The sequence below is a fragment of the Kryptolebias marmoratus genome, linkage group LG4 (genome assembly GCF_001649575.2).
Source record: "Kryptolebias marmoratus isolate JLee-2015 linkage group LG4, ASM164957v2, whole genome shotgun sequence".
NCBI classification, from domain to species: Eukaryota; Metazoa; Chordata; class Actinopteri; order Cyprinodontiformes; family Rivulidae; genus Kryptolebias; species Kryptolebias marmoratus.
In genome coordinates this window covers 13,443,024-13,455,024 of record NC_051433.1, presented here as the reverse complement: position 1 = coordinate 13,455,024, position 12,001 = coordinate 13,443,024, and the positions used below count along the sequence as shown (strand labels likewise).

General features: G+C 40.7%; 2 protein-coding genes across 3 annotated transcripts; both read right to left on the bottom strand.

The window, feature by feature from the left end:
* Positions 1-993: 993 nt before the first annotated feature.
* necap2 (NECAP endocytosis associated 2) lies at positions 994-6,169 on the bottom strand. Of its 2 annotated transcripts, none has more exons than XM_017415745.3 (8): positions 6,010-6,169; positions 4,813-4,913; positions 3,879-3,983; positions 2,913-2,994; positions 2,336-2,444; positions 2,118-2,265; positions 1,900-1,984; positions 994-1,793 (listed from the first exon to the last, which is right to left on the bottom strand). In XM_017415745.3, the coding sequence occupies exons 1-8, from the start codon at positions 6,102-6,104 to the stop codon at positions 1,745-1,747; spliced, it is 774 nt and encodes a 257-aa protein (XP_017271234.1). In that variant the 5' UTR covers positions 6,105-6,169; the 3' UTR covers positions 994-1,744. The 2 variants fall into 2 exon arrangements, with proteins under 2 accessions (XP_017271234.1, XP_017271235.1); XM_017415746.3 differs by having other exon boundaries at positions 994-1,790.
* Positions 6,170-7,031: 862 nt separating this feature from the next.
* LOC108235591 (SUZ domain-containing protein 1-like) lies at positions 7,032-11,221 on the bottom strand. Its single transcript, XM_017415700.3, has 5 exons — positions 10,969-11,221; positions 10,758-10,869; positions 9,843-9,892; positions 9,495-9,764; positions 7,032-9,405 (listed from the first exon to the last, which is right to left on the bottom strand). The coding sequence occupies exons 2-5, from the start codon at positions 10,806-10,808 to the stop codon at positions 9,294-9,296; spliced, it is 483 nt and encodes a 160-aa protein (XP_017271189.1). The 5' UTR covers positions 10,809-10,869; positions 10,969-11,221; the 3' UTR covers positions 7,032-9,293.
* Positions 11,222-12,001: the final 780 nt, after the last annotated feature.

The window sequence follows — 12,001 nt, the reverse complement described above, 5'->3', positions numbered from 1 at the left end:
CAGATCTTCTGTCTTCAAAGACATAGAACTGGGCGCACATGTTTGAATTTATTCCACTTATTCATTTAAATCTTTTAGAAAGCAGTGCACAGACTGTTGTTTGTCTCATTAGTGATCATGGTTGACTGCAGCCGACAGTTTTCTCTCATAGTGAGCCGCGCTGCAAAACGAGCCGGAATGAGCTCAGGCTGCAGCGAAAAAAAAGTGAAAATATTCTAGATTTACGTAAAAATGAGTCCAAAAAACGCCATCTAGTGATCCCGTTAACTAAAATAGCATAAATCCACTTTTAAATCAAAGTTTTCTAACAGTTATGTCTTCAGAAATAATCTTATCTCTATATTTATCTTTGAAATTGATCATTTATTTCCGCTGGCTGCTGTAGCGCTGGGAAATCCCTTCATATAATGTTTTGTGTCATCATGAAGCTCTCCTTCTCAAAGATAAAGCTGGAATTCCTGATGACGTCATTTTAGACCAATAAGAATCAAGTTCACAAAAAGACACTCATGTAAACAAAACCAGCTTGTTGCCAGGTTAAAAAAAACAAAACAAATTTTATCAAACTACGGGTCAATTTGAAGCTTCTGAGACAGAGAATTTGAAGAGCTGATTCTTAAAAGAAGAGCCTTGAATCAGGAAAGACCCATCAGCACAAAAACAATCACATACATTATATAAAAATAAAAGTTATCTAAGGAAGCCAGCCGCTCTGTCACCCTCAGATAAAAGGTGAAAAATGGATACGGCGTTCAGGAGCAACCCGGGAACCTGTCGTGTCGTCACGTACGGACTGAGAGGGCGCCAGCAGAGACGGGCGCTCCTGATCCCAAAGAAGCGCCTTCAAACTTCACAGAAACGGGCGCAGAGAACCCAAACGCCTCCTGGAGAACATTTCATAACCAGAACAGACAAAACAGGGGCACGCAAAGGTGACGTTTCTGTGTTTCTGAGCTCATTCTGTAGAATAAATTAAACAACAAGAACAACAACCCAAAGAAATATATAGTTTATTTACACAAGAATAAATTTTAGGTCTTTCTCAGGAAGGCACTTCATCAGATTAAGGAGGAGGGAGAGAAGAAAGGAGATTACAGCTGGGTAAAAGGCACATTTCTAAAAAAAAAAACAAAAACCAGACAAAACAACAACAGGCGAAACAAGGAGCATCATCTATTCCCCGAAAGTGATTTAAAAAGAAAATCTGAGCCTTAATGTAAAACGTCTTTTAAAGGTTTACCAAAACACCAAAAAAAAAAAAAAACCCACAGCTAAAATAAAGAAAACAGACGCTGTTACACAGCTAAACGAAACAGTTTCCCACGAGGCGAAGGAGAGCTGGAGATGAGCGACATTAAGAGAACCTGGAGGCAAAATGTTGTGGGGGAAAAAAAAAAGGAAATAAAATCCGATTCTGGAAAGAACAGTGGAAGGACTAATCAAAAGTAGCAAAACAAGGAAAATTTGATTTAAGGTGGAGAAGAAATTTTCTGATTAATGTCACGAGACAAATATTCCCTTGTTTTTTTTTTACAAAAAAAACAAAACTAAAACTAAAACTGAATCCTACTGCATAGCAGAGAGTGAGGAGTTGTAAAAAATATTAATGTTTGATCCAGAGCAGACTGTTCTTTTCTTTATGAAGTGAAAGCAGCTGTGAAATCTTCTTCTTTAGTATTTTTGTGTCACAATCGTCCTGTCCGGGGAATGTTTGGAACCTGAGTGTGAGCTTGTTTCCTTTGGCTCAACTGAACTGCACCCATCCCGACTGGACATCATCTTTGTTGGAGCTGCTGAGGAGGAGGAGGAGGAGGAGGAGGGAGATGCAGGTGATGATGGAGAGAGGAACCCAAAGAAATTAAACGAGATGCGATGGCGCAGATGTAAACTTGGACTTACTTGGAGCCTGCGGACGTGAAGTCTCCCCACAGGTCTGAGCCGGGCTGCGCCACCGGGACCGAGGAGCCGAAGTCTAAAAGAGGAGCTGAACGCGTGCGAGGAGGAGGAAGGTCAGATTTTCGAGCATTAAATTAATCGCGATCCTAGTAGCTGTCGAAATACTTCAGTGGTTTGAAATGGACCGTTTGTGGTTCTAATGCAGGCGCGCATTTACTTACCGGCGTTAATCGGTGCGGCGGAGACCGGCTGCTGTCCTCCGGGAGGCGGCAGGACAGCTCCTCCGGGCTTCCCTCCTGGGGGAGGAGGGAGCAGGCTGCCGGCCGCAGGTCGAGGTTTGGCCCCACCTGCATCCTTCTTCTTAATGTTCTGTGAAACAGTTTCATACATTTAGGCCCGCCGATTTATGAGTGTGTTTGGTGGTTTTTTGTGGCCTCACCCCAAGGCTGATCTTGATGGTCTGTCCCTCCTTGAAGCTCAGGTCCAGTTTAGGTGCTGCGCTCTGAGTGGCCTCCAGCTTCGCCAGCTCGCCTTCCTGCTTCACCCACCTTCGACAGATCAATAAAAGTCAGAAGTAAGTTGGAACAGAGTCTGAACAAGTCACTGCAGTAGAGACAAAAAAAAAGACATTTTACTGCAACAAATGAGCCCAACATCCTGAAAACATCTTTTCCTTTTTTAATCACACACGTGCTTCATCACTACAGTCCCTTACAGCTGTGGTCTAACTAAAGAAATATCTCAATTTCAGTGTTCAATTTAGTTTTTAGTTCAGTTTATTTATCGAGAAAGTCGTCTCAGAGTTCTGTACCAAAAAAAAATACAAAAATCAAACTGGTCCAATTAAAATCCAATTACGCACAATCTAACCCGACCCATTTATAACCAACAATCAAAATCAGTGGAGTGAAGCGCTACTGATGGTAGTAATAATAATCTCTAAAAGTCTGATGTATGAAATGTAAAACATGCAGACAACATAATAAACAGAACATCTCATAAACAAAGTGACTTACTTGAAATGATCTTGTAAAGCAACATTAAAGTCAAAGGAGTCGCCGCGATCCGCAAAACCCAAACCGATGAAGGCATGACGTCCTTTAAAAGAGGAAAAATAAGACAACAATTAAGAGAACGTCGTGGCTTCTGCCTCTCTTCTTTTAAGAACACAGCTATAAGCTGATGTGGGTTCCTTTAGAGATTCAACTCGAAAATAAATAAAAAGAAAAGCTTGAGGTACAAAAGAAACTAAAGCTAGTAAAAAAATAATCTAATGAAAACAATCTATAGTTCTCAAGCTGTGGTACAAGTACCACTGGTGGCACTCAGAAGAAAATGTAACCCTAATCGGACTCTAACCATCATGAGATGAACTGTGATGTGAAGCTAAAAAAGAAGAGAACGCCTCAAAGACTAGTGGTTCAAATGTTACAAATTTGACCCCAAATGGAAACTTGAAACACAAACGTATTGAACAATGTGTCAGAAACCCCTGTGGAACACAAAATGATGTTCTGAGGCAGGACGCCCACTATCCTGTTTCCCTGCTCCAACACACCTGATTCAGTGGTTAAATCACCTCTTCATGTTCTGCAGAAGCCTGTTAATCACCCATTGATTCAGATCAGGTGTGTTGGAGCAGAGAAACAAGTAAAACATGCAGGATGGTGGCCCTCGAGAACCAGGATTGGCCACCCCTATTCTAGAGGGGGCTCAGTAAAGTCTTTAAAGGACTTGGGAGCAACAAAAGGTGCAAAACAGTGAGAACATTTGATTCAGGTTATCCTAAATATGTCCTTCCTCTGGGGTGAGGAACTAGGCCAGTTTACTTGTTGGTGTCAGATGTGAATAAGAGCTTGTGCTGTTTCTATTGTCCGTTACAGAAGGTGGCACTTGGAGGGCTTAGTGGGGTTTTGTGGCGGTGCTTGCTGTAGAAAGTTTGCGATTAATTTTCAAAGCATGGTTTTGAAGCATCTCCTCACCGTTGCCGTCTTCTATCCGGATGACAAAGTACCTGCTGGAGTCTGTGACTGCTTCAACCACACAACCTGGATACTGATCAACTGGAGCTTGTGCAAACAGCTCTCCTGCACAAAAAGAAAAAAAAAAAAAACATTCACATACAACACAGCCTCCGGGTTCTTTCATGCTACGATGAAGAAGTGGAAAAGGACCAAGGATGGTATTAATAGTTTTGACAGGAGTCTTCATTGCACAGTTGCTCGCATATTTGGGCAATGAAAGCAGCGGAGTAAAGAAGCGTAAAAGATCGTAGAGCGGATAAACTTAAAACCAACTTCCTCCAGTTAAAGTCACTGCCTTCAGTTTGTGACAATTCGTACAAATCATAATCCAAAAGTTCACAGAACTTGGCGCTGTGTTTCACAGTCTTGTTGCGAGCAGGAATTAATTCAGACAGTCTGTAAAAAACACACGGCAGGATTTCTTGTTTTGTTCGTCGCTGCGTTAATCAGAGAAGTTAAAGAGACTGCTGAGAACAGAGAAAAATGATTCTTAGCATAAAGTAAATATTTAAAAGTGTTCTCCGAAGCTGTAAAAACCTAACAGGCAGGTAATTAACTTTTTTGCATAACTTACAGATTTCTGACAACATTCCTCTCATGTCTTAATTGCAGAAAAATTGCTTTTCTAATACGAAGTTTTACTAAATCAGCACCTCCCAATTAATTAAACATGCAAGCATCAAATGATATAAAACACTTCATTTGCAAGCTTGGGTTAACAAAGAAAGAGCATATCCATCGTCATATGACCCATCAACGCTGAATAGACTTGGAGAAATACATAAAAAGCCCAGCTGTTGAACCTCTGTTGCACCAGCGCCAGGTATTGTGCCGCGAGGCTCAAGTTTCTTTTTTGGAGGCTCCGAACCTCTCCTCTGTCGCACCGTTTTACCTGTGTTTTTGTCCTCCAGCTTGATGAAGGCCATCTTTCCTTTGGCGGTGATCTTCATCCTGCCGCTCCACGCAGGTTCATCCAGCTTCCAGTCAGCGGCACTGCAAAAAACAAAACAGGAAAATCTAAATCGAAAGGCAAAAGCTGCGTCTATTCTAAATGGAACGACTGACTCTGTGTTTGTTTCTGCTTACGTAGTTTAAAACATCATGAGGAAGTGAAATTAAAATCTGTCAATAAGATCGGGGCAGACAAACATAGAAACACGGAGCAGTTTTTTTCCGGCTCAAGACAAATAAAAACAACTTGTATCTCATTTAGATAAGCTCTAAAAAAAGGATTGTTTATCTAAACTATTTCCATTTACTTCACTGGGGTTTCCACTCCAGCAGGATGGACCACTTTAATATGCGATTACAAGAAAAAAAAAACCTGTGGATCTTTTTAAATCATCAGGTCCTGAGCTGGAAAGGTTTCAGACCTCGCCCACACGTGCAAATGTTGTCCTTTCATATAAAATAAAAGGTCGAATTTAAAAGTTAAATAAGGAAATAAAGATAAAAGTCGTAGCTCACTGCATCTCATGTTTGTTCTTTAATAAACCGGAACAGCTGTAAAGTCAAATTTAGGGTCTTTTATTTTAAACAATTAAACTTCATTTTAATCGAGTTAAATCCCTTTTCCCCAGTGTTAGTGGATATATGAACAGCAACATGATGGCCACAGTGAAGCAGGTCATGGTCACCTGAAATGCTCGAACAGCAGAAAAATAGGCTTGTTTTTTTTTTTAAAAAAAAACAAGCATCAAACACAGTTCAGTTGTCTTCTGTACGAACCTTACCCTAACAACATTAATAGAAACGTTTCATTCTTGTATCCATATGGAGCCAACAATAAAAACAAGCGAGGCACAGAAGAAGAAAAAAACTTCTTCCGTGAGTTAAGATACTACGAATTGGTGTTTTTAACTTTACAAACCTGATTCAAGTGGCTTTCCTGAAAGGTCCACACATACCCCGTCCCATAAGGAGTAACCAGCTACTAAAGCGGACGGCGGCTGAATCAGAAAAATAATATTTAAAAATGCTTAACTTGCTGACAGCTCGCTCGTCCGATAATGGATGCACGACCCTCGATTTAGCTTGTCGAGCAACTTTTACCCCCCAACCGCCGCCGAGAAGACGGAAACTTTCTCACCGATATCCGCGGTTCGAAGCCCGCGGGGGGATCCGGTAAACATGGACCTCTGGCTTTACGCACAGCATCGACTCATAACTGTCGTCCTCTGCCATCTTGTCAAGTTTCACAAACCCCCAAAAAAACACACAACTTCCGACTTTCAATGGACGCTTCAGCCGCTGCTCGGCGGAGGGTTGAAGCGGTGGCGCTGGACTCAGACAGCGCCACCCTCAGGCCGGGATGTGTTACTGCAGGAACCGAGGCAAATCACCTTTTAATTTTATTTATTTATTTTCACCTTCCAATATACCTACTTTATATTAAATATACAGTTGATATTACATTTAGGGAACAGCTTTTTAAACTAATTGCAGATTGTCCTCTTCTAAATTTATATATATAAATACATAATATGCAACTAGCCTCTTGACACTCTTTGCTTTATTGGCAGACACAAAAACAAGATCAGAAATCTGAGCCCCAACGGATTTAACTCAAACTTCTAACAAGGTCCTATCTCTTGCAATTTCCCAATTCTCGTTTTGTGAATTTGACTATAATCCTTTAGTGAACTGTAACTTTGTCAGTAAAGTCAGAGCTAACCCTAAGCTGCTACCTGCAGCGATGTAATATTAAATACAATGATTTAAAATGGAAAGTCTGTCATAATTTGTGGCTTTTCCTCAGATGAATGATCCTTAATTAAAATTACAAAAAATATTAAATACATAGAACAAAGCTTGTTTCATGTTCATTCTATTATAAATAAAACACACTTGTGGCCCAAATGTACTTCTTTTAAAACATATTTCGATGTTTGACTAAATCTGGGCTCAGAAATTAGAATTAAAGCCATTTGAGTCAAATCTGTAGAACAACTATAAAGTATTGGTTGCAGTTTTAGGGTTTCAAATTAATTAAAATTAAGAGGCGCATCTCAAGGTTTGACTGAAACTGTTTTTAAATTATTGTTTTTTTCTTTTTGGCTTATGACACCAAGGTGTCTTTTACAAAATAAAAGGAAAAAATGCAGGGAGCAGTATATTTGTGTGTGTTTATTAAAGGGTATTCAAATTTCAGTTCTTCAAGTTTCAAAACGATGACATCAAATGAGCGTCAAACTAGATGGCTGGCTGTGAACGACTGCAACAAAGCATCATGAGCTGATCGCACCGATACAAGATACTACAATTCCCTTTAGGGTCCATACCTCGACCAAACTGTTTATTATATTAATAATAATAATAATTTAAAGCTTCCATACAGTCAATTAGCAGAACCAGATCCCATAGAACAGTTCATAATATGATTCTTGTCATAGGTTCAAACACTAACCACATAAAAGTGTATTTATTTTATAAGAAAAAAGGTGTCCCAGTCTTTTCCCCTCTTATTAACTAGTGAGTTCTGATTAAATGCAGCACATCTTGGAAGTTGTACTGCTGTGGAGAAGAAGATTCCTGTGAGGGACAGTTTGAAGTGACTCCAGTTGAAGTGCAGGCATGTGGCACTTCAGTAAGGAAAGCACAAAGGCAGACTCACTGAATGTGGCTGTAAACTTTCTTAAAAAATAAAAATAAAAAAATAACTCACTATCCACGGCCACATATTGTGTCTCGGTCATGTAGCATCGAATTAGTGAAACCTATCAAAGCAAAGAAAAAGAGAGAGAGAAACCAAAATACCTAAATGAGTGCTTGATGGCAAGCAGGGGACAATTATCATTTAAGGCAATAAAAGTTTCAAAAGGTTCAAACAGACTTTGTGTTTGTTCTCCTTTCTAATAATGACACCGTATCAGTTTTTGTGACTCCACGAGATGTAACTACTTTGTTAATATTACAGTTTGTAAACTCGTATTTGGAATTTGTGGAAAACAAGCACTCCACTGGTGTAAAAATCCTGCTGCGTGAAAATCACCACAGGAAGACATTCGTCAAGACCAGGAAGATAAAGTTTGTTTCATTTCAAAGAGCGCTGATTAAAATAAAACGTAGGGGTTTTTTTAATCATATATTTCTTCGACGTCTGCAAAACGTAACAAAATACATCTTCGTGCACGCTGGGCCTGATATAATCATTTCTGTATAATTTACATGTGTACCAATGTTTCAACAACACACAATCAGTATGCTGCCACAGACACAAAAATAGATACAGTACATCTGACTGTAAGAACCTCTAACTCATTCTGATTTTATACAGCTGGGCAACACAGACAAGGAGATTGAGCTTCCAGTTTCTTCACTTTTGACAATTTGATCAAATTAAATCTAACACTACAATTAATGTTCTTATTGCAACCTAGTTTTCTTAACACGCTACTGATCTCCTGACTTAAACATACTGTCAAAGGAAAAAAAAACAACAATATTAACATTTTAAGACAATAGATTTAAACAAAACGAAACAAAAACACAACCCAGGAAGTAATTTCAGTGTTATTGCTTGTAAAAAACTTAGCTATAGTGACCCTGTTGTTTGGACCACAGCTTTGGGCCAGAGGCTGTGTGCCAAGCGGACCTTTCTTTTAGAGCTACCAGTGCTGAAAACAAGCCAAGCAGCGTTCTTGTCTGAGCCACAGCCACCATATGCCACATTAAAACTTTATTCAGCACGGTGCACTTTCGAAAAAAAGGTCCAATCAGCACAACTTCCTATAACCTTGCACTCAGCCTGCTGAACACACAGTCACTTCTTGGCACTGTACTTAATTTTATCTGAACGCAGCAACAAACCAAGGCCGTTCTTCCTCGCGACACCCAGCCGTGACCTTTGCTCCTTCGGCGGGGAGAAGAAGCTCGTCTGCTTCCGCAACTCCGAGGATTTCCCGCAGATTACCAAGTTCTCCTCATTCTCCCTGAAGTGACAAACACCAGATGAACTGGCGCGCGGCCGTCCGATCACTCGACTTGAAATCGTAGAGCACATCACAGTACATCCAAGTCTCACAGTGTATGGGGGGGAGGGGGGGCGGTGCGACCAAAGCCTTTTAACGCTGAGAATAGAGGGGGTTTTCAAATCTTTGATCTCTGCCAGGCCCTTGCAAGATTCCACTGGGGGGAAAAACAAGGCTTGAGGCAAAGATCAAACCAGTGAGCAGAGTAGAGAGAGGGTGAAGATGCTCATTTAAGTCCATGCCATGTCTTCATATCCCTCCTGCCAGTCAAATATGAGGTCATCTCACCACTCTGCTCTCTAAACCACACACACATACACACACAACCCCTTTAACTTCCCCACTCGCCCCGGCTCTCTCAGGGAGGAAACTTTTTTTTTTCCTTGCAGCAGGCAGCTCCAGTTTATCTGCAGAGTCGGAAGCCCGAGGTGCCATCCGGGCCAGTGGGTTGACGGATTACCTGATTGTTTGGACGAACTGTTTCTAAAGGTTGTTGCACACTCATACGAGCAGCCCTGCCAACAGGAGAAAAAATAAATAAATAAATAAATAACAAACACTCCTCGTGCATTTCATCCTCTCAGTTCGACTCGTTATGTCTTACCTATCCTGGCTCTGATTGTCCTGAGGCGTTTCTTCTGAAGAAGCACTGCCCAGAATCCTTCGCCGGGCTTCTGCATATTCCGCCTCCCGCTGGGCCAAAGACTTCATCTGCTGCGAGGGACGAGACGAGGATGAGGAGTTTCCCGCGGTGCCGTTATTGGAGGGACGCTTTAAAATTCGAATTTGAGGCGGAGGTGCTGCAGGCAGAGAGTCGTCTTGGATTACGATGGCAGTTTGCACAGGAGAACTGCCAGGCTTCAAACTGGACTTCCTGCAAAGACCGAACAGAATCATAGCGTAACATAAAAATAATACAGAAGGAAATCGTATTTGATGGCTTGTGACTTACTTTGCTTCCTGATTAATTTTCAGCTTCGCCTCAAGTCTTCTCTCAATTTCCTGAGGATAAAAAATTGCATTTAAAAGTAAACAACTGAACGTCTGTACGTTCAGACGTTAAAGTTGATGATACTCTTATTAAAATACCTGTAGAGTCAATCAAACATGAAATACCACATAACCCTTGAATGACAGACTAACTGTGCGTGATTTAATGTTGTCTGTGTGTTTCCGTCTCAGTTATCTGTACTCTGACCTTGTTAAACCTCCCACACAGAACCAAATAACAAAAACAGTGCGACCAGGGTGGACAACAAAATGTGTACGAGTGTAATCTCTCTGTCGATAAAGCGTAGGTGCACGGGTAAATTATTCCATATTATAGCTTTGTTTGGCACCTTTTTTGTAAACACCTGTAAACAAATAGGACTATTATTGTAATTATAACAATAGAAGCAGCTGCGTGGGTGTCTCAGTACAATCAACACAATCAGGTTGTTTATAATCATGATGAATAGCAAAATGTTATGAAGCACAAAGAACCTTAAATATACAGAAATCGAAATCTTCCAACCATGAGAATCTAGAGAAATTATTAGAAAACAGTTTTCAGATTGACACAATCAAATCAGTCTTTTTTGGAAGCAAATCTGCTCCAACTACATTTGTCTGTGTCATTGTTTTGGTAGTTATCAGTTCTGCATTGGGAGGATCAAAACTCAGTTAAGGAAAAGTCATTACTTGTTGTTTATTTTTACCCATGTTTTAAACTTTATCATCTTGTGCAAATAGAATAGCACGATTAAGACAGGTGAATATCAGTCACGGTGGGGGCTGCAAAGATTTCCCCTGGTCAAGGTTCTCAGTAGGACCTGATTAACTATCCATGTGTTATAAATACGCAGCAGCGTTGGGTTCAACTCACCCCACTGTCCGCTGCTTCTTCCCAGCTCTCTGCTACCTCCTCATCCTCCATGTTGAACCGGATTCTGTCTGGCTGCCTCTCAGCTCCTCCGGGAAACTTTATCCCGTGCAAGCTGAGGGCGTGAAACAGTGGGCGGCACTGATAAGACAAATCTACAGGAAACTCGGCATCTCGTGTTTTGTACAGCTGGAAGAAGGGAATATTCACAAACCTTTCTTTAGCCTCGTGTTAGCTTCTTTAGCTTAATGCCGAAGGCGATCCTCCGTCTGCCCGTCTCTTTACATCTGTCGTCACGGCCACCTCATCAACCCGAGCCCGTCCACTGTAGCTCAAAGGGGGGAAATGACAACTGTACACCAAATACTAGCGGAGAGGTGTGTCAGATAATGTTTAATGCTAAGCTAGGCTAACGCCTTCAAGTGAGCCCGTTTAGTCCGGGGAGCGGAAATGACGTCACGACGCCAGCAAACAACTGTAGCGTCAACTGTTTTTAGCAACAGACTGTGAAGATAAAATACTTTCAGTTTTAAACTGAAAAAAGAGAATATTATATAAGATATGAATTTTTTTTACAAGCTTAAATAAGTTTCTGAAGCCTTAATAAATGTCTGAATCATACTTTAGTTGTAATTATATAAGACAAAATACAACAAAATTACAGTACCACAGCTCTTTGCTCCGTGCACTGAGGCTGGTTCAAATCTCAAATGGAGAATGTCTGTATGGAGTTTGTGTGCATGTATAGGCTTTCTCCTAGAACTCCTGTTTCCTCCTTCTGTACATAAAACTGAAGTATACAGCCAAAAGCCTACATTTTAGATTAGCAATTCTCTCTCACCAGCCCAACTCCCTTCCCACAACCCCTGAACATTCACTAACTCTACCTACAAGCAGATACAGTTAATGAATGAAAATTTGCAGTTGCATCGCAAAACACAATAGCTAAAAAGGTTTTGATATCCTTTTTCCAATGTACAGTGAATGCACTATGATTTCAAGCTAAATTTGAGAGGAGATAAACTGAAGGCTAAGTTTCTTTTAACAAACAGACAGGTAACCCTTAATTCAACGTGTATTATTTGCTACAGACTAAAACCACTATTCCAGATGGCTCCGGGTCAGCCTGAAGCTCTTTGGCCTTCTGTGGTGTTTTTATTTTTCACTGACATTTTTCTTAGTCCCAGATCTTTAGCTTCTTCAGTTTTTGTGCAAAAGTTACATGTACTGAGATTATTGTGATTTCA